Source organism: Panthera leo, chromosome B4, assembly GCF_018350215.1.
Source record: "Panthera leo isolate Ple1 chromosome B4, P.leo_Ple1_pat1.1, whole genome shotgun sequence".
NCBI classification, from domain to species: Eukaryota; Metazoa; Chordata; class Mammalia; order Carnivora; family Felidae; genus Panthera; species Panthera leo.
The window spans coordinates 16134020-16154271 of record NC_056685.1 but is presented as its reverse complement, the minus strand read 5'-3'; the positions used below and the strand labels follow the sequence as shown (position 1 = coordinate 16154271).

Below are 20252 nucleotides of genomic sequence, written 5' to 3'. Positions count from 1 at the left end.
TCAAAAAGGACGGGACCACTGGATCTGACAATACAGAAATCACCAGTCCTTGACAAGAGTAGTTTCAGTGCAGTGGGGGAGATGAAAGCTTAATACCCTTGTTTCCCTTACTTCCCTGGAAATATAGGAGCACTGAAAGAAGCCTTCGATCTACCCTGACCACAGTTAGTATCGGTACCATGCCACTGTCAGATTCAGCCTTCCCTCTCGCTGAAAATGATCAGTGTCAGTGCTCCCATCCAAGGTATCCTCCACTGTGCGTGGCTCCTAATCCACCAAAACATTCCTTCAAACTGTTTGCTGCCTCTGCTTCCTCTCTCCCCGTTCCCAACCTGCTATCTGAGTTTCAACTATGTGCAAGGCACTAGGTTAGCTATACAAAGAGAAATACTCAGGGCTTTAATACTGAGATTTCTTCCCCCACCCTTTCTATGCAAAATGTAAAACAATCTATGCACTGGGCAATTGCCCAAAATTTTCAAAATGTTGCCTATTTCTAAACTTTTCAATCGTTACATTGTTTACAAATCAGTCATTTGTAAATTCAATGCTCTTGTACTTGGCACAAATTAAACCAATTCATTATGATCATAGATAATCCACTTACTGCCACGTTCCACCAACTAATGTAACCACTCAAGTAATGATTAAAGGCATTAACCTTTATCATCTATGTGTTGTGTTGTGAGATATAAAGTACTGGAAGAAGTCAGATCTGATGTCATTACTTATATTAGTAAGGGTCACAATACCTGTACGATAAAATGTTGAGGCTAAGTGGTAAGCTCTGGAGCCAAAATGCCTGGTTTTGTATCCTATCTAAGTGGGCCTTAGTCTTACCCACCATGCCTCCGTCTCCTCATCTATAAAAGACGGGTTCTTCATAGGTTATTAGAGTAAATGAGTTAACACATGTAAAGCATAAAGTACAGTGCCTGGTACTTACTGAAACTCCCCATAAATGCCAGCTATTACTGTAATCATTCCTGCTTTGTATTACACCCTTTACCTCAATTTACAGTTCCACCATCCACCCAAGGGCAGATCCTAGCAATTCACCCAATACTTCCCTTTCATATCACTGCTCTGCCCTAGCTCCCTACCTTGTCACCCATATGCAATCATTTGTCAATCTCCTAAATAACTTTCCCCATCTCTTACCATTTTATCCTTTAGACAATCATTTTTGTCGAATATACACAGTCACCCAGCTTCTTACCTAGCCCCTAAGAATTCATCTATATTATTGCCACTTGAAGCCCTTTAATGAGCTTTCCCAGACAGGACCCAACCTCCTTAACATATCTAGGACCATTCATTGTCCTTGTCAGTAACTCCAAGCCTATCTCTTCCCTGTCCCACCAGAGTTGAATCCTTTAGTAAAACTGTACTATTTGATAATGCTTAAAATGTACCACACGTTTTTATAACTCCTTGGTTTACTCCTTCCATGGATATCAAGCCATTTCATACTACCAAAGTCTTTGCTCATGACAGAAAATCTTTCTTACTTTTTTCCTCCAGGCTAAGAATAACAAGCTTGAGCATATTTTCTTGTAAACATTCCCCAAACCACAAGGCTCCTAAAGCATCCTGCAAGTACCTCTATTTGTAATTTATGTGATCGTTACATAATCTGTATGTGTTTGCCTCTAATAACCAGTAAGCACCTTGAGGCTAAGAAACTAAAATCAATGGTCACCTAACATTTGACCAGGGAGTCGAGAATGTTCAATAAAAAAAGGATAGCCTCCCTCATAAATGGTGTTGGGAGAGTTGGATAACCACATGCAGAAAAATGAAATTGCACCTCTGTCTTATACCATTCATAAAAATGAACCTGAAACAGATTAAAGATTTGTATTTAAGCCCTGAAACTCCTAAGGGTGCCTGTGTGGCTCAGTCAGCTAAGCAGCTGACTTTGGCTCAGGTCATGATCTCGTGGTCTGTGAGTTCGAGCCCCACGTCGGGCTCTGTGCTGACAGCTCAGAGCAGGGAGCCTGCTTCCGATTCTCTATCTCCCTCTCTCTCTGCCCTTCCCCTGCTCGCACTCTGTCTCTCTCTCTCTGTCTCAAAAATAAATAGATATTAAAAAACAAACAAAAAAAGACTTGAAACTCCTAGAATAAAACAGAGAAAAAGCTCTTCGACACTGGTCTTGGCAGCAATTTCTTGGATGATAACAAAAGTGTAGGCAACAAAAATAAAAATCAGCAAGTGGGACTACATCAAATTACAAAGTGCAGCAAAAAAACCAATCAACAAAATTAAAAGGCAACATATAGAATGGGAAAAAATGTTTTAAATCACGTACCTAATAAGGGGTTAATACCCACAATATATAAAGAACTCCTATAACTCAACAGCAAAAAAAAGAAGAAAGAAAAAACAAAAAACCCTAACGGCCCAATTAAAAAATGGGCAGAGGAACTGAATATACAGTTTCCAAAGAAAACATAAAATGATCAATACGTACATGGAAAGTGCTCAATATCACTAATCATCAGAGAAATGGTAATGAAAACTATAATGAGATACCGCCTCACACATGTTAAAAGGGCGATCATTAAAAAGAAGTATTAGCAAGAATGTGGAGAAAAGGGAATCCTTGTGCAGTGTTGTTGGGTATGTAAACTGGTGCAGCCACTCTGGAAAACAGTATGAAGGTTCCTCCCAAAATGAAAAATGGAACTACCATATGACCCAGCAATCTCATTTCTGGATATATATCTATAGAAACTGAAGTCGGGACCTCATAGAGACATCTGCACTCCCACCTACCCTGCAGCATTACTCACAGTAGCCAAGGTATGGAAACAACCTAAGTGTCCATCAGTGGATGAATGGATACAGATATGGGGTTTATACACACGCATGTGCGTGCACGCACACACGCACACGTACACACAAATGGAATACTCTTCAGGCCCAAGAAAGAAGGAAATTCAGCCATTTGTGACAACTTGGATGAGACCTGAAGACATTATGCTAAGTGAAATAAAACACAGAAAGACAAATACCATATTATTTCACTTATATGTAGAAATCAAGAGAGTCAATCTCAGAGGACAGGTGTGGTTACTAAGGTTTGGGAGTTGAGGAAAATGAGGGAATCCTGAATGAAGGGTATATACTTTCAGTTATAAGATTGAACAAGCTGTCATCTAACGTACAACATGGTAGTTCTAGCTAATAATCTTGTGGTTTAGGAAAGTGCATCAGTACTACCTTACCCAATTACCAGTAAGATCATCATAGGATGACAGAGATCTGGACAAGTGATTGTCCACGAACAAAAAGTGTATGTAAAAGAATAAGAAACTGCCTTCTAGGTATGAACTGAGGGACACTTAAAAACCTGTAAACTGGTGCAGGAAGACAAAAGAAGACAAAATAATTGCTCATGGACCATGATTCGTAATTACAAAGCAGCACACCTCTATGAGGTGTACTTCCAATCCCAATTCTTGCTCTTCCCAATTTTGTTATCCTACATTTATTTTGTCATCAATTTCCTCATTTAAACACATAACACAAGTTTTCTTAAAGTTTTTTTTTAATGTTTATTTATTTTTGAGAGAGAGAGAGAGAGAGAGAGAGAGAGAGCGCGAGCATGAGCGGTGGAGGGGAAGAAAGAGAGAGGGAGACACAGCATCAGAAGCTGGCTCGGGCTCCAAGCTGTCAGCGCACAGCCCAATGCAGGGCTTGAACTCACAAACTGCAAGATCAAGACCTGAGCTGAAGTCAGATGCTTAACCAACTGAGCCACCCAGGCACCCCACAAATTTTCTTACATATTTATAAATATATGGTATACATGGGTGTATATATGTGTATGTGCCTTTGTGAAGCCTTTGCAAGAAATTAAAAAATTTATCTCATTGGCCCTAACACAGCACCTGAAATTCCCATCAATACTAAATATTTATTTATCAAATATTTACCAAGTTCCTACCAGGTGTAAAACTCTGGGCTGCACAGTATGCATACAAAGGTGAAAGAGGGGCCTGGGTGGCTCAATCAGTTATGCGTCCTACTCTTGATTTCGGCTCAGGTCATGATTCCACAGTTCATGAGTTCAAGACTTGCATTTGGGTTCTGTGCTGACAGTGCAGAGCCTACTTGGGATTCTCTGTCTCCCACTCTCTGCCCCTCCCCCTGCTCACGATCTCCACCCGCCCCCTATTAAAACATTAAAAAAAAAAAAAAAAAAAAAAAAAAGGTGAAAGAGACTTAGCTCCAGCTCTCCATATTCAATAGTTTAGTTTAGGGATATAAGCAAGTTTATAGTTTAGGGATGTAAGCAAGTTAAAAAGTGACAGTAAAACAGTACACCGTGTGCTGGGGTCCTGTGACAGCAACAGAAGAGGAACAGTGCTGGAGAGGAGGGAAGGCAAAACAGGTGGTCTAGTAAAGACAAAGTTCTAAGAACTAAAGAATAAACAGAATTAGCCAGGTTTTTAAAAAGGGCTAAATATTTTAAGGAAATGTTCTACAAAAAGCACCTACTGAAATGTGCATGTATCTCTTGAGAGATGATATTAACAGCCACAATGTATCAGCAGATGAGGCCCCAGACTACAGAGAAGGACCTGCACCAGGGATTTCCATGACCTGACTGCAGAAGCAGACACAGCAACAGAGGACAAAAGTCAACAAGACACTGCAGCTCTAAAGCACAATGTAAGGTCAAGCACCTACCAACAGATTAGTTCATTTACAAGGACAATTTCTCCAGGCCCTGACCTAAGAACTGTTCCCAAGCAATCTCTAGTAACAAGGTTGCTAGAGCAGTATGTGACACAGTAACAGAGGACTAGCTGGAAAAGAGGCAGCACTTCTGGCTCCATAGTAAAGTATCGAAGAAGTTCCTAGTTACCTTATGTACATTCTCAACACTACCTACCTACCTTGTATCTAGTTTTAAAAAAAAAAAAAGGATGTTACTCTTCCAAGAACAGCTGCTCACTACCAATTTGCTTATGTCCCACCTAAGGGTATTCATATTCCTCCAAACTCAACTTAAAAAAAAAAAAAGTCTTAGAACAGAAAGAGCTACACATAACATTTTTTTCCTAACCTATATAACCCAGTAGTAAATTCCTTGTTTTTTAATGGCTATAACAGGCCTCCCCATTACCCTTCTTCTTATGGTCACTTCAGAATACTAGATGTGATCACAAAATGACATGTGAAGATCTCTAAGCATCCCCTGTATGACTCTTGAGAATGAATAACACAGTGATGTTAGTAGAGCAGCATTCCTGGGAAACTTCCAACACTAATGGAAAGGTTTCTACAAATTGTGCCTGTGCCAACAAGAAACTTCAGCTGTGCGTCAGAAGAATATCGTGACTTCTAGAATGACACACTGCTGAACTCTTACTGCCTATCTTTTATTCACTTTAAAAGAAAGACTTCAGTTTAGGTTCCCATTGAAGCAGCAAAAACATATCATTATAAATCTCATCATACATAATCATTTAACTACGTGAATAGGCATTAGAATAAATAGCCAAAACATGGGCCTGTCTTTTCATATTCAGCTACTTGATGCATAAACCATAGAGGCATATAGCTTCTTGTATCTCTCCTTTCAAATGGTTTATCTTGCCGTGATATATACTAAATTCCAATGTAGGGCAAAAAGAAGGAAATATTTGTCTTAAGACACATCCCAGAACTATAAATTCTATAACAGTAATGATAAAAACATTTAGATTTCATATGAAATTTGTGGAAGATAATAAATTATAGTTACTGAATTTAAGTTTCATTAAAGTCCTTAGCAAGTATCATCACATACTCAAATAAAAACAAAACCAAATTATGGGCTGGGTTTAAGATGAAACCCATGAAATAATTTACTCTGAAAAAGACCAGAAAACTGGATAAAGCCTCTGCAACAAAGGACAAAAAAGGATACCACTGAGATAGGCAGGAGAGGCAGAGATACCGTCTGGACAAAGAACCCCATCCCAGGCACAGTGATCTACAATTGGGAGAGATCTCAAATACACACACATCTTCCCTGGATAGTGAGGGGTCTGTGCTCAGGGACCCCAACCTTCAGATCCTGCATGAGAAGAGCTCCAAATATGCTGGGTTTTGGAAAAACAATGGTGATTTAATCAAGGAAAGCCACAGGCTTCAGGGAACTTGTTCTTGGAAGAGCTAGAGATGGAGACTCACTCAAAACCCAACACTAAAACAACAGTTTGAAAAGCGCCTGGACTCTATGTAAACAAGAAATATTTACTAATCTTGAAGTGCCCACCAGAGAGGCAGGAAACTGTTGGGACTTTCTCCAGGGACAGAGAAACTGGTAGGAGCCATATCGGTGACCTCACCCTACCTTGAGAATGTCAGGGTTAGCAGCTACCATTTTGGAGCTATCTAGCCTACTGCTAGCTAGAGCCACAGTGAAGAACTCTGCCCACACCAGCACAGCCATGAGAAATGGTCAGGTGAGGGCAAGAGCCATGCCTGCCACCACACTGCAGCACATCTGTGAGTCACGGCCCAATCAGGCACCAGCCCTACCCACCCCCACACCACAGACTGGGCCCTGACACAGCAGACAAGCATGCACAATCCACACAGGGGACACCCTGCGAGCACCAAGCTCTGCTCAGAAGGGATTATGCTTCTTGTGCTCCACACAAGGCCACTCCTTCAAGACAGAGAGGTAGTTAATCTACCTAACACAAAGAAACAAACATGGAAAGTCAGGCAAAATGAAGAAACAGAGTAGTATGTTCCAATGAAAGAACAAGAAAAAAATATCAGAAAAAGACATTAATGAAACTGTAACAAGCAACCTCATAGAGTTCAAAGTAATGATCATAAAGAAGCTCAGAAACTGATCACACTTCGAAGAAAAATGGATGAACAGTTTTATCTTGAACAAAGAGAGAGAAAATATAAGAAAGTACCCAACAAAAGTTATGCAACTGAAAAATACAATAAATGAACTGGAATGTACAAGGCAGGTACAACAGCAGGCTGGATGAATCCAAAGTTTGATCAGCAAACTGGAATTCAAAGCAACAGCACTCATCCAGAAGGAACAGAAAAGAAAAAAAGAAAAAATAAATAAAACAAATGAAGACCTTTAATAAAATATCAAGCAGAATAGCATTCCCATTACAGGGTCCCAGAAGGAGAAGATAGAAAGAAAAGACCAAAAAACTTACTCTGAAGAAATAATAGCTGAAAACTTCCCCTTATCTGGAGAATGAAATGAACATACAGGTCCAGGAAGCTCAGAGAGCTTCAAAAGACATGAACCCAAAAGATCTACACCAGGACACATTATAACTACAACAGTGAAAGTTAAAGAGAAAATCTTAAAAGCAGTAAGAGAAAAACAACTTATTACATACAAGAAAAACCCCATAAGGCTATCAGCAGATTTTTCTGTAGAAACTGAAGGTCAGAAGACAGCATTTATAGTGCTAAAAGAAAAAAACTTCCAACAAAGAATCATCAAGCAAGATCATCACTGAAAATTGAAGGAGAGATTAAAAGTGTTCCAGATAAACAAAAGTTAAAGGAGTTAATCACCACTAAACCTGGCTTTTCAAGAAATGCTAAAGGGATGACTTTAACATGCAAAGAAATGGCACCAATTAATAATAAGAAAATATACAAAAGCAAAAATCTCATTGGGAAAGGTAAAAACATAGTAAAGGTAGATCACTCACTTATAAAGCAAGTATGAAGATTAAAAACCAAAAAGAGTAAAATTAATTAAAATGCAATAATTAGTTAAGGGATGCTAAAATAAAAGTGCAAAATGACACATCAAAAATATAAAAACTGGGGGTAGTGGGAAAAATGTAAAGTTTTGGAATGTGTTCAAATTTAAGTTACTATCAACTCAAAACGGACTGTTATATACATAGTAAGTTATATGTGAATGTCATGGTAACCACAAAGCAAAAACTTCTAATAAGTACATAAGAGAAAATGTAAAAAAAATCTAAACATACAATGAAGAAAGCCATCAAACCACAAGAGAGTAGACAAAGAAAAGGAACAGAAAAGAGCTTTGAGAACAATTAACAAAATAGTAAATATACACCTTGATAGGTATATATTTACTTTAAATGTAATATATAATTACTTTAAATGAAAATGGACTAAACTCTCTAATGAAAAAAAGATGAAATAAATGAATAGATTTAAAAAAAATGACCCATCTATATGCAGCCTACAAAAGATGTACTTCAGAAGGAAGTCCAGAAACAGACTGAAAGTGAAGGGCTAGAGAAAGATATTCCATGCAAATGGAAACAAAAATAAAGCTGAAGTAGCTGTACTCACATTAGACAACACAGGCCTTAAAAGACTGTAATAACAGACAAAGAGCATTACACAATGATAAAAAGGTCCAATCCCAAAAAGACATAACGTTTAAAAATATATATGCATCTAACATAGAAGCAACAAGATAGATAAAGTAAACACTGACAGACCAAAAGACAGGAATGGACAGTAATACAGTAATAGTAAAGGACTTTAACACCTTACTTACATCAATGGATAGATCATCCCAACAGAAAATCAATACAAAACATCAGCCTTAAACAACACATTAGACCTGACGAACTTAGATATTTATAGAACACACCATGCAAAAGGAAGAGAATACACATTCTTCTCAAATGCATATGGAATATTTTCCAGGACAGACCATATGTTACACTACAAAATAAGACTCAATAAATTCAAGAAAACTGAAATCATATCACGTATCCACTATGGCCACAATAGTATAAAAACTAGAAATCAATTACAAGAAGAAAACTGGGAAAACTACAAATATTTGAAGATTAAATACTACGCTACTGAACACCACTGAATCAAGAAAGAAAGAGAAATAAAAAAAAAACAAAACACCTAGAGACAAATGAACAGAAATATGACATAGTACAATCTATAGGATTCAGCAAATGTAGTTCTAAGAGGGAAGATCAGAGCAATATAGGCCTACCTCAAGAAACCAGAAAATCTCAATCTAACTTTCCACATAAAGGACCTGGAAAAAGAAGAACAAATGAAGCCCAAAGTCAAGAAAAATAAGGAGATAATAAAATCAGAGAAGTAAATAACAGAGACACATAAAATAAATACATACACACATAAATAAAACTAAGACCTGGTTCTTTGAAAAGATAAAGAAACTCAAACCTTTATGAGAAAGAGAGGGCTCTAGTAAACAAAATCAGAAATGAAAAAAGTTTTAACTGACCCCACAGAAATACAAAGGATGAGGAGCAACTACTACAAATATATGCCAACAAATTGGAAAAGGTAGAAACAATGGAAAAATTACTAGAAACAATCTTCCAAGGCTAAATCATAGAGAAATAGAAAATCTGAATAGACCAGTTACTGTAAGATTGAATCAGTAATCAAAAATCTATCAATGAACAAAATTCAGGACTAAACAGCTTCACTGGTGAATTCTACCAAATATTCAAAGATTTAATAACTATCTTTTTCAAACTCTTCCAAAAAATGAAGAGGAGAGACTACTTCCAAAATCATTTCATGAGGCCAGCCTTACCCTGATACCAAAACCAAATATGGAAATCACAAAAAAATGTCATTACAAACCTATCGCTGATGAACATTGATTCAAAAATCAACAAAACATTAGCAAATCAAATTCAACAGTACATTAAGAGGATCAAACACTATGATATCAAATGACATTTATTACAGAGATGCAAGGATGCCTCAATATCCACAAATCAAACAATGTGATACACCACATTAACAAAACTAAGGACAAAGATCACATTTCAACAGATACAGAAAAAGCATTTGACGAAATCTAACATCTACTTCTGATAAAAACCCTCAACAGAGGGTTGAGGTACAGAGGCACCATGGGTACAGAGGCACCATTAGTCAACATAAGAAAAGATATAATGACATAGGCACAGCTAACGTTATACTCGATGGTAAAGAGCTGAAAGCTTTTCCTCTAAGATCAGTAAGAAGACAAGAATGTCCACTCTTGCCACTTTTAGTAAGCATAGTATTAGAAGTCCTAGCTACAGCAATTAGGCCAAAAAAAATAAAAAGAAGCAAGGATGGAAGGAAGGGAGGGAAGGAGGGGGGAAGAGAATGTATCCAAACTGGAAAGGAAGAAGTAAAACTGTCACTATTTCCAGATGACAGGAGAGTACATGGCGATAAGCCAAAAGACACCACCAAAACAACTGTCAGAATACATGAATTCGGTAAAGATACTTGACAAAGATTTTATAAACACACAAAATCAATATATAGAATTGTAGCATTTCTTATATACTCATAATGACTTATTAGAAAGAGGAACTAAGAAAATAATCCCATTTACAGCTGCATCAAAAAGAATAAAACACCTAGAAATAGATTTAACGAAGGAAGTGAAAGACCTGTACACTGAAAACTAAGACACTAATGAAAAAAACTGAAGATGACACACAAAAAAGAAAAATATTTTGTACTCATGGTATGGAAGAATTAATGCTGTTCAAGTCTCCATACTATCCAAATCAATCTACAGATTCATTGCAATCTCTATCAAAATTCCAAGAACTAGAACAAACAGTTTTAAATTTTGCATGGAACCAAAAAAAAAAAAAAAAAACAACCCAAATAGTAAAAGCAATCTTGAGAAGAAACGACAAAGTTGGAGGTATCATGCTCCCTGATTTCAAAGTATACTACAAAGCTATGGTAATCAAAACAGTATGGTATCAGCATAAAAAGAAACACACTGATCAGTGGAACAGAATTGGGAGCTCAGAGTTACACCCACACCTATATGGACAATTATTTTACAACAAAGGAGCCGAGAACATGCAATGAAGAAAGGACTGTATCTTTAATAAATGGTGTTGGAAATACTGAACAGCCAAATAGAAAAGAATGAAACTGGACTACCAGCTTACACCATACACAAAAATGAATTCAAAATGGAGTAAAGAGGGTGCCTGGGTGGCTCAGTCAGTTAAGTGCCCAACTTCAGTTCAGGTCATGATCTCACAGTTCGTGAGTTTGAGCCCCACGTCAGGGTTTGTGCTGACAGCTTGGAGCCTGGAACCTGCTTCAGATTCTGTGTCTCCCTCTCTCTCTTTGCCCCTCCCTTGCTCTCTCTCTCTCTCTCTCTCTCTCTCTCTCTCAAAAATAAACATTACAAAAATATATACAAAATGGATTAAAGACTTGAATGTAAAACTTGATGCCATAAATTTCCTAGAAGAAAACACAAGCGGTAATAAGCTCCCTGACATCAGTCTTAGCGATATCTGTATGGCTCGGACTCCAAAGACAGAGAAACAAAAGAAAAAAATAAACAAATTACATCAAAATAAAAAGCTTCTCCTCACCAAAAGATACCATCATCAAAATGAAAAGCAACCTACTGAATGGGAGGAAGTTTTTGCAAATCATGTATCTGACAAGGATTTACCCAAAATACATAAAGAATTCACACAACTCAACAACAAAAAATACAAACCATCCAATTTAAAAAGTGGGCAGGTGATACGAATAAACATTTTTCCAAAGAAGACATACAAGATGGCCAAGAGGCACAGGAAAGACGCTCAACATCAGTACTTATCATGGAAATACAAATCAAAACTACAATGAGATATTATCTTACACCAATTAAAATGGGTATTATCAAAAAAGACAAGAAATAGCAAGTGCCGATGAGGCAGTACAAAGAAGGGAACCATCACATACTGTTGGTGGGAACGTAAAGTGGTGCAGCCAACATTTGGAGATCCCTCAAAAAATTAAGAACAGAACTACTCTACGATCCAGCTCTTCCGCTTCTGGATATGGTAATTACCTGAAGAATACAGAAACATCGATTCGAAAAAGTAGAGCCCCCCTTTTGTTCACTGCAGGATTATTTATAATAGCTAAGAAATGGAAATAACCTAAATGTCCACCGATAAGTTAATGGATAAAGAAGATGTACGTGGGGTGCGTGTGCCTGTGTAGAAGTACGTACAGTGTACATATACTACAGCCCTAAAAAAAAAAAAAAAAATTAAATCTTGCCATTTGAGACAACATGCATGGACCTTAGAAATATGTCATGCTAAGTGAAATAAGTCAGAAAAAGACAAATAGACAATATGATTTCACCCACAGGTGGAATCTAAAAAACAAACAAACAAACAACGAAACCAAACTTAAAAGAGAACAGACTGGTGGTTTCCCAGAGAGGAAGGGGGTGATGGGGTAGCTGGAATGTGTGAAGAAGGGTGATGGATGGTAACTGGACTTTCAGTGGTGATCACCTGGCAGTGCATACAGATGTACAATTACAACGTACATCTGAAACTTCACATAATGTTATACGGCCAATTTTACTTCGATAAAAAGAAAAATGATAGGAAATTTAAAAAGGACAGAACCGAGACCTGAATACAGCCGTTCAATGAGTCAGTAAGACAGAGGAATAGCCTTTGGGCTAGTAATGCAATACTGCAAGGGGTCCTGTAGGACCCACTCATCACCGTAAACAGGGCTGACCATCTGATATTGGTGACGGCATCCATCTATCCTAGGTTGTTCTTATGCAGTTCTTATGGTTACAGATGAGTGGAGGCATTTAAGAGTTGTAAGAGCACTAACTCCAAACAGTAGTCAAATAACAGTCAAAACTCAAATTACTTAGGGTAAGAAGCCTGAGTCTGCTGACTGGGAAGGGCTGGGTTTACAGATGGCGGAACAGCTCCTTGGCTGAGAGAAGACAGCTGCTCTGGGGGAAGACTGTAGCTCCTGAGATGGCTCATCTGTGCGCTCCCTGCAACCAGGTAAGCACCACTCTGAGGAGGCCCTGGGTACACCTAGAACAGGTCATGATTAAAAAAAAAAAAAAAAAAAAAAATTAGACTTTCTAAGATTTTAACAGGTGTGCCAAAATTTCTTTGTAGAGGCATTCAGTTACAAAGTGAACAACGAAAGCTCCAAAAACTTTTTAAAAGTTACTTCTTTTGACAGGTATTTTAAAGAATACTTTTCAGTGAAGTGGGCTTTCTGATCATTTTTGTTCTTAGGTAAACAAACCATGAGCTACACTCAGGTTTATTTCATACAGAAACAATAAAGGAACTTATCTTGAAACTAATATTATCTCTCTTTCCATACTGATATTTTAAGTACTTTCATAAAAGGAATCTCAAAAAATGTTTAAGAAGTCTCTTTGAATTCAGTTTTATATCAATAGACTGCATGTGCTTATAGATACAATTTGTATTTCCTAAATTACAGTTTAGTGAACACAGAGCAAGCTAACTTTCTAAAGCAGGGATGAGCAAAAACATTTTTGCAAAAGTCCGGATAGTAAATATTTTAGGCCTTGTGGGCCTTTCTGCCACAACTACTGAACCGCCCATATAGAAAGTAGCCGGAAACAATGTAAAAACAAATAAGAATGGCTGTTATAGCAAAGGTTTATTCAAAAACAAAAACAAACACAAAAAAACAGGTGGGAGGTTGGATTTGGCGTTGGGCTATGCATCCAGAAACAGTATTTTAATCTAATGGGATTGATCTCTTAAATGCCCAAAATCTAAAGCACACAAAATACTCTAATTTTCTATAGTATTCATTCAATCTTTCCATTTCACATGTTTGAAAAGAGAACTGTGTATGTGGTGAGATTTTTGCCAGCTGTTGAGATAGTAACACAGTCATCAGGAGAGAAGACAATCATCTTAGCACTTCGTTTAAGCCCTAAGAGACTGACCATACATACATCAGAATACAGAAGGTCTTCACTATAAACAGAGGTATTCCAGTCCTCTTAAAAGCATTTTTTTTTTTTTTTTTTGTATTTGCAAATGGAACATGAAGAGGAATTTTTTTGCTAAAACTGGTATCAAGAGCCGTGAGTAGGTGTCATCTAGCCTCACACTGGACAAGTGTGGCTGGTCAACTCCAGGGATCTGGTCCCTCATTTCGAGGAAAGTGGGCCATGTTATAAGAAAAAAATTAATCTGCACAAAGTTTATGCCACCCACATAAATAAAATGGAATGCTTGGCTAGGTCCCTATACAGTGACCATACTGAGTTTGTGGGAAAAGGGCTCCTGAAAGAGTCACTTAAGGTGAATAAGGAGGATGCATTCTATGCCTTCTCATGTAAAGGAAGATGGAAACATTCAGATTAAAGCCACTTACTATAAAACCCAAAACTGTAGATTCTCAGAAAAAATTCGTAGTAATTAGACAATTTACTCAGACAGAAGACATGGTTCTTAACCAGATAATTATATATGAAGCTTTAAAAATATACAGATGTTTCGGCCTTTCTCTTGAACATTCTGATTCAGTAGTCTGGGGTGGGGAGAAGCAACCTGTATTTTTTTTTAAATGTTTGATTCTGAAGCACACCTTTGAAGAAAAATAATATTGTGAAAAGAATTACTGGAATAATTAGTATATTATACACTGTATTTGTCAAGTAAAAAATTCTTTTAAACTTTGTTCTAAGCATTACTTTTAGAAAGTTTCAAATCTTACAAAACACAGCTATTCCAAATAATCTCAAACATAGTTGAGAATTTAAAATGATATACTTGAATTTTTAAAAGCTTACCTGAGAACCAGAAACACCAGATGACTGCATATAATACTGCTGATTCTGTAATTTTGCATACATGGAATACATTGGATCTTCATTCATTAACTTGGTATACAATGAAAGTGCTTCCATCACTTTAACATTAAGTTCTGAGAGTTCTGAATGTTTTCTGAAATATTACAGAGTAATTTCAAATACAATTGCTAATTAAATGATACAATGTTCTAAATATGACCACACACGAAAATAGCAAAAAGTAATATAAGTAGACATTACTTTAACCTTATGACAGAAAATACCCTGTATTCTAGCTCCAGGGCAACCAAAACTATCTAAGGTACGGTGCTGGGAGAACTCTAGCTTATTGTACTTGACTTTATCTTGAAATAACTAGGTATCCCTAATAAATGACAGATGGGTGAGTCATCTGTGGGCTCTGGTAATGTCACTTATAGCATTACAATGATTAGAACAGCTAGGTATTATTTTTTAAAAAGACTGATATAATTAGGATCAAATAAATTCTCACTTAACAACAACAAAAAAAAAAACGCAGGAAGATGGGGCCAATTCTAATTCCCACATCTAGTGGAAAACAACTGAATGAGAACTGGTACCTCTGGCAGATCTTTGGCATATTTTTAAAATAAAAATAAATAAAATTAAAAGGCAGCTCTATCCCAGCATACACTTAGAACTTCAGCAAAGAAGACACACAATATAGACATAGCACATGTTCTTTTACCTATCAATATCTTCCAGCTTTTCATCAATGAGAGGTCCCATCTGGTGACACATTGCTAAGATAACAAGATTTAAAGAAATATAAGACAACACAGCAAAGAAAAGCTTATCTGTGATAGATACTCATATAGGCAAGACTGGGTCATAGAAGAATGAGAAGTGTTCACATTTTTTTATATCATTTTAAATTTTATTTAAATATAAAACCATTCTGTAACAGAACACTACAGACAAGCTCTAATTATTCTTTACGTTCAAGGTTAATGGAAAACAAAGTTTACCTTCAAGATGAAGTAACTCTGGAAGATCTGGTTGGTCATCACTGGGATCTGTACTCTGCAACATCTGTAGCAACTGGTCCATTTTGTCCTACAAGAATTAAATAGTTAATACAAAAAGCAACAAATCATTATGCAACAATATGTTCTCATTTCATTAATTAGATAATGGATGAAAAACTTTTATATTTCATACAGAGACTCCAATTTTGCTTTTATGTATTTACTATCCACGTATTCTCTTTAGTACCAAGTGAAGTCAGAGCCTTGAAAGCTCTTCCTACTTATTTTTCAAACTGCTCACGGAGACTCTCTTATATGAGAAGAAGAGAGCCATATTTCAACTTACAACGTGTGAGTTCTTCGATCTGTTATGTCATGGTTGTGGAATTCCGTGTCACTTTGTTTTGGAGCAGCTGGTACCCTTGCCATGCTGACAGGTGTAACTTCGCTCTCAAGATGGCATTACCTATGACTAACAGCTCAGTTATTACTTCTCCACCATGGCGAATCCAGCAGCTGCTTTAGCAAGGCACAGCTCAGCTATAGTACAGCTCTTCTTCTAAGTAGGGCCATAAGATCTTATTCTGTATTTTCTTCCCACCAATGTTTCAGTCTGTCATTAAGGAAGCAGTAAGATTGTGGCTTCTCTCCTTTCCTATGTAGGGAAAGGCTGGAAGGATCCCAAAGCAAGGACTCAGATCTATCACAGAATATTCCCTTGCAAAAACCAATGGACCTAATGAAACCATCATTACATAAACACATCTGTATATTACACAAGTACATATGTACTTAAATTTAAATTTTTTAAAAATCAAAATACTGATCTCATGTACCAAAGAATGATAGTGTAATAATTACGAACTTCTCTCCATGCATGGTTCTTACATGGTTATATTACTAAACACAGGTACATTAGGTAAACAGTGTAAAAGACTACCAATTCTAAGCAGTCATTTAAACTAAAACCAAAATGCTATTTCTGGGGCGCCTGGGTGGCTCAGTCGGTTAAACGTCCGACTTCGGCTCAGGTCATGACCTCACAGTCCATAGGTTTGAGCTTCGCATCGGGCTCTGTGCTGACAGCTCAGAGCCTGAAGCCTGCTTCAGATTCTGTGTCTCTCTCTCTCTCTCTTCTCCTCCCCTGTTTGTGCTCTCTCTCAAAAATAAGTACATTATTTTTAAAAATAAATAAATGCTATTTCTGCAAAGAACAGATTGAGAGATGAACTAATCACTGGATGGTGAAAGTCGCACAAGTACATAAAAAACTTCTAAAGTCACAAGAAGTTTGTATTTTGAAATGGATACCAGTTTTTAATGTAAAAGAGTCACCATTTTAATTTTAAATAGTCTAAAACGGAAGGCGTGCTATAGAAAAGACTGCTTACAGCAAAAAAAAAGTGGGGGGAGAAGGGGGGTAATGTGACAGTCAACTAACATGTGGATAATTTTTGTTTTAAACGCCACACTCTATTTGAAATTACCTAGAATCGAAGACATGAGGTTTGTTATACGGACCACCAGGCTGACTCGACACGCATTTTCTTATGTAATGCAACTGCCCAAATGTTAAGTTTCCCTGACCCCGTCAAATTCCCTGGCTCTCAGCACAATCTGCAGTCGGTTTCTCTAAAAGAGCACTCTTCAAACTTTGTTTCCGGTTCCCTCCAGAAGAAGGCTAAAAACCTATAAAATCCCTTCACTTATTTTTAAGATGACATATCATTTTTCATCATAAGTTTAAGATATTACAAAGGATGTAATTTCCAGAGCATTAAATAATGATCTTTGTAAATGAAACAGTCATATATTCTATTAACTATATTCAATCCAAAGAAAAATTCACTACACTAGTGTTTGTAATAATCAAAAAACCTCAAAAAACTGCAAACAACCTAAGGGTCCAATAGAAGAATAATTAAATAATGCCAAGTCCATTCTATGGAATATTAAGCAGAAATTTTAAATAATGAGGTACAGAATAAGACTATAGAGACAGTTTCAAGGAGAATCTTTGCTTTGTCTATATTGCCTGAATTTTTATAACATAAAATACATGCATTAATCAAGTAATCACTTTTTTTAAAACAAGACAAGTATTTCAACTTCAATACCAAGTATGAACCACTTTCACAGAAGAAATCACTTACTTCATCAATAAAGGCTTGTTCCGGTTCTGGCTCTATTGTTTCTACCTGAACATCATCACTAAATTGTACCGTCTTCTTCTCCGTTTTAACTGCAAAACATGTAATATTCACCTTTTCCTTATAAGAAATTTAAAATTCTATTTCAAAGCACTTCAAATTCTATGAGAGAATCTGGATTTTTCTCAATATTCCCTTTGATCTGGGAGACGTAGTTTAAGGGGTCATTAAGACAACAGATTTAGACAAAAATGACAGAACATTATTTTGTGGAATTCTGTGAAGATTTCTTAATTTTCTCTTCTAAGATTTTACATTTTCCTGGAAAGACACTTCACTAAAAATAAAAGGGATATTTCCAAAGCAAAGATTAATCACTTACTACATATGAGAATTTAGTGAACTGGTGGGCAAAAAGTTAAGTTTTAGAAGTAAAGTTCTTTCACAAGTAAAGTTTTACATAAATGAACTCTGCAATCAAAATAAACTCTCTTTTAAATTACCAGTCCTTTCAAAGAAAAGTCTCATTTGAAAGACCACACTATTTCATTGTAGTGAACTGGAAAGTTAGGCATATGTTTTTTGGCATGCCATTCAGTGTTTTTACTAAGAGAATCAATGACATCCAGGTCAGTGGAGGACTTTACAAGTAGCACTGGCAGTGATCTGAATTTTCCACTAAATCGGCCTACATTTTTTAGTTGCATTACTCTTTGAAATAACACTGTGGTTATGAAGGGACCTGCAAACCACTGACCAGACGCACATTATTTCTCTTGCTCAACAAAGCAATCTTTAAAAACTATTCAATGTATCATTAACTAGTAAATACAAGGTTATGATTAATAGAGCAATTAACCTTCTCCCCACAAATCCTGAGAGGTCCATACAGCTTTAAAGGAATGAACTTTCTGTATTTTTCATCCTTGTATCAATGTGGTCAATTGGTATTCATAACAATGTTAAGAAGAAACTATAAAAAGGGGGTTGGGAACAGAGCAGAAGTAAGGAAAGGAAATGTATTATTAAACTATTTAATGTGTGTAATAGAATATTACATTTCCCCCCAGTGACTCTCTTATACTAGGAAATACGCCCATTTTAAAATGAGGTTAACAGCAGCACAGTAATATTAAAAGTTCGTGCACAGGAGAAAGCTGATGTATGACACAGCCTGGATCTGAAAGCCAGCCTATCTGGCTCTACCAGTCCACATGCTGGAATCTGGCCAATGATTTTACTCTGAGAACAGGAGCTCCTATCACTCATGTATTCTGTATTGTGTGCTTCTGTATAAAATGCAGATAATGTAATCTCCAACGTAAGGAATACATTCATTCCACGTAAGTCACCATAAAGCAAAATTCTATACAAAACACTTTCAGCTGGTTTCATTTTCCCTTGGGGGTAAAAGAGACATGTGCTAGAGGTATTTTTGCTTTTTATATCTTGAGCTATTAACAAGTAGGAAGCTGGGGAAGCACGCATTGGCTGCTACCCATAAGAGAACACACGGAGGACTCGACCTCGTGCCAGCCGACCATGTACAAGTTGTCAGTGTTTTTCTCACAGGCACCGATACTATTACTACGCACGTGTGCACGTCTGCGTATAGTGTGTGTGCACGTGCGTATGTGTGTACATGTATACACATGTGCACGAAACAAACTGTTTTCACAGTATCTACCACACTTCCAAAGAAAAAACAAGCTAAGCAGGGTGGGTACTTCTCCTTGCCAGTAAGTAAAGTGGGCTTCTGATTCCTCACAAAGAATAGCATGATGACGATCATGCTAACATTGCTTTCCCAAGTTCAATAACTACATTTCTATGACAGAAGCTCTGCTGTTCCAGTTCTCCTCTTTACAGAAGTCCGGAGAGAAACACAGGAAGAAGAGCTAGAGTATTCATTTTAACGCTGCACTCTACACGATGGGGGACAAGATGAGACGGCTACATGATTGATACAAGATCTTGGATCTCAGATTGAACACAAGTCCAAGACCATTCTATCCTTTCCAACAGCTGATTCAGGACAAAAACAAAAAACCCCAACACCCAAAAAACAAATTAAAAAAACCACCAGCATAAACGCAGGTTAAAAAGCCGGCACACAATACACTGCCATCTTAAATAGGTTCTACGACATATTTCTTGGGTTCTAACAAAAAAGAACTACATTATTAGGACGGGTAGCAGGAATCTGTCTCTGCTATAAATCTGTCATGAAATGACACAAGATAACCTGGGAATCATCAGAAGACAGCATCGTTTCATTACAGATAAAAGTAGTATCTGATTTGCTGTTAAAGCCTTCTCTTGAAAGAAAAGTGTTCCTGTATTTTTTCAAGAAAAGTATATGTGTTGTTTTATGTATACATATATAGATATATATGTACGTATATACACACATACTTATGTATCATTTACTGCATAAATATTTATATAGTCTATATTTTGGGTAAGATT

General features: G+C 36.8%; 1 protein-coding gene across 3 annotated transcripts in view; it reads right to left on the bottom strand.

Moving 5' to 3' along the window:
• The window catches only part of STAM (signal transducing adaptor molecule), a 76661-nt gene that overhangs the window by 2635 nt on the left and 53774 nt on the right, over positions 1-20252 (bottom strand). For all 3 annotated transcript variants that reach the window (XM_042945028.1, XM_042945029.1, XM_042945030.1), the window contains 5 exons: positions 17787-17875; positions 15634-15721; positions 15354-15408; positions 14624-14777; positions 12694-12869 (listed from right to left, as the gene is read on the bottom strand). In XM_042945028.1, the coding sequence (XP_042800962.1) occupies positions 12694-12869; positions 14624-14777; positions 15354-15408; positions 15634-15721; positions 17787-17875 (562 nt within the window). The remainder of the gene's footprint in view (positions 1-12693; positions 12870-14623; positions 14778-15353; positions 15409-15633; positions 15722-17786; positions 17876-20252) is intronic.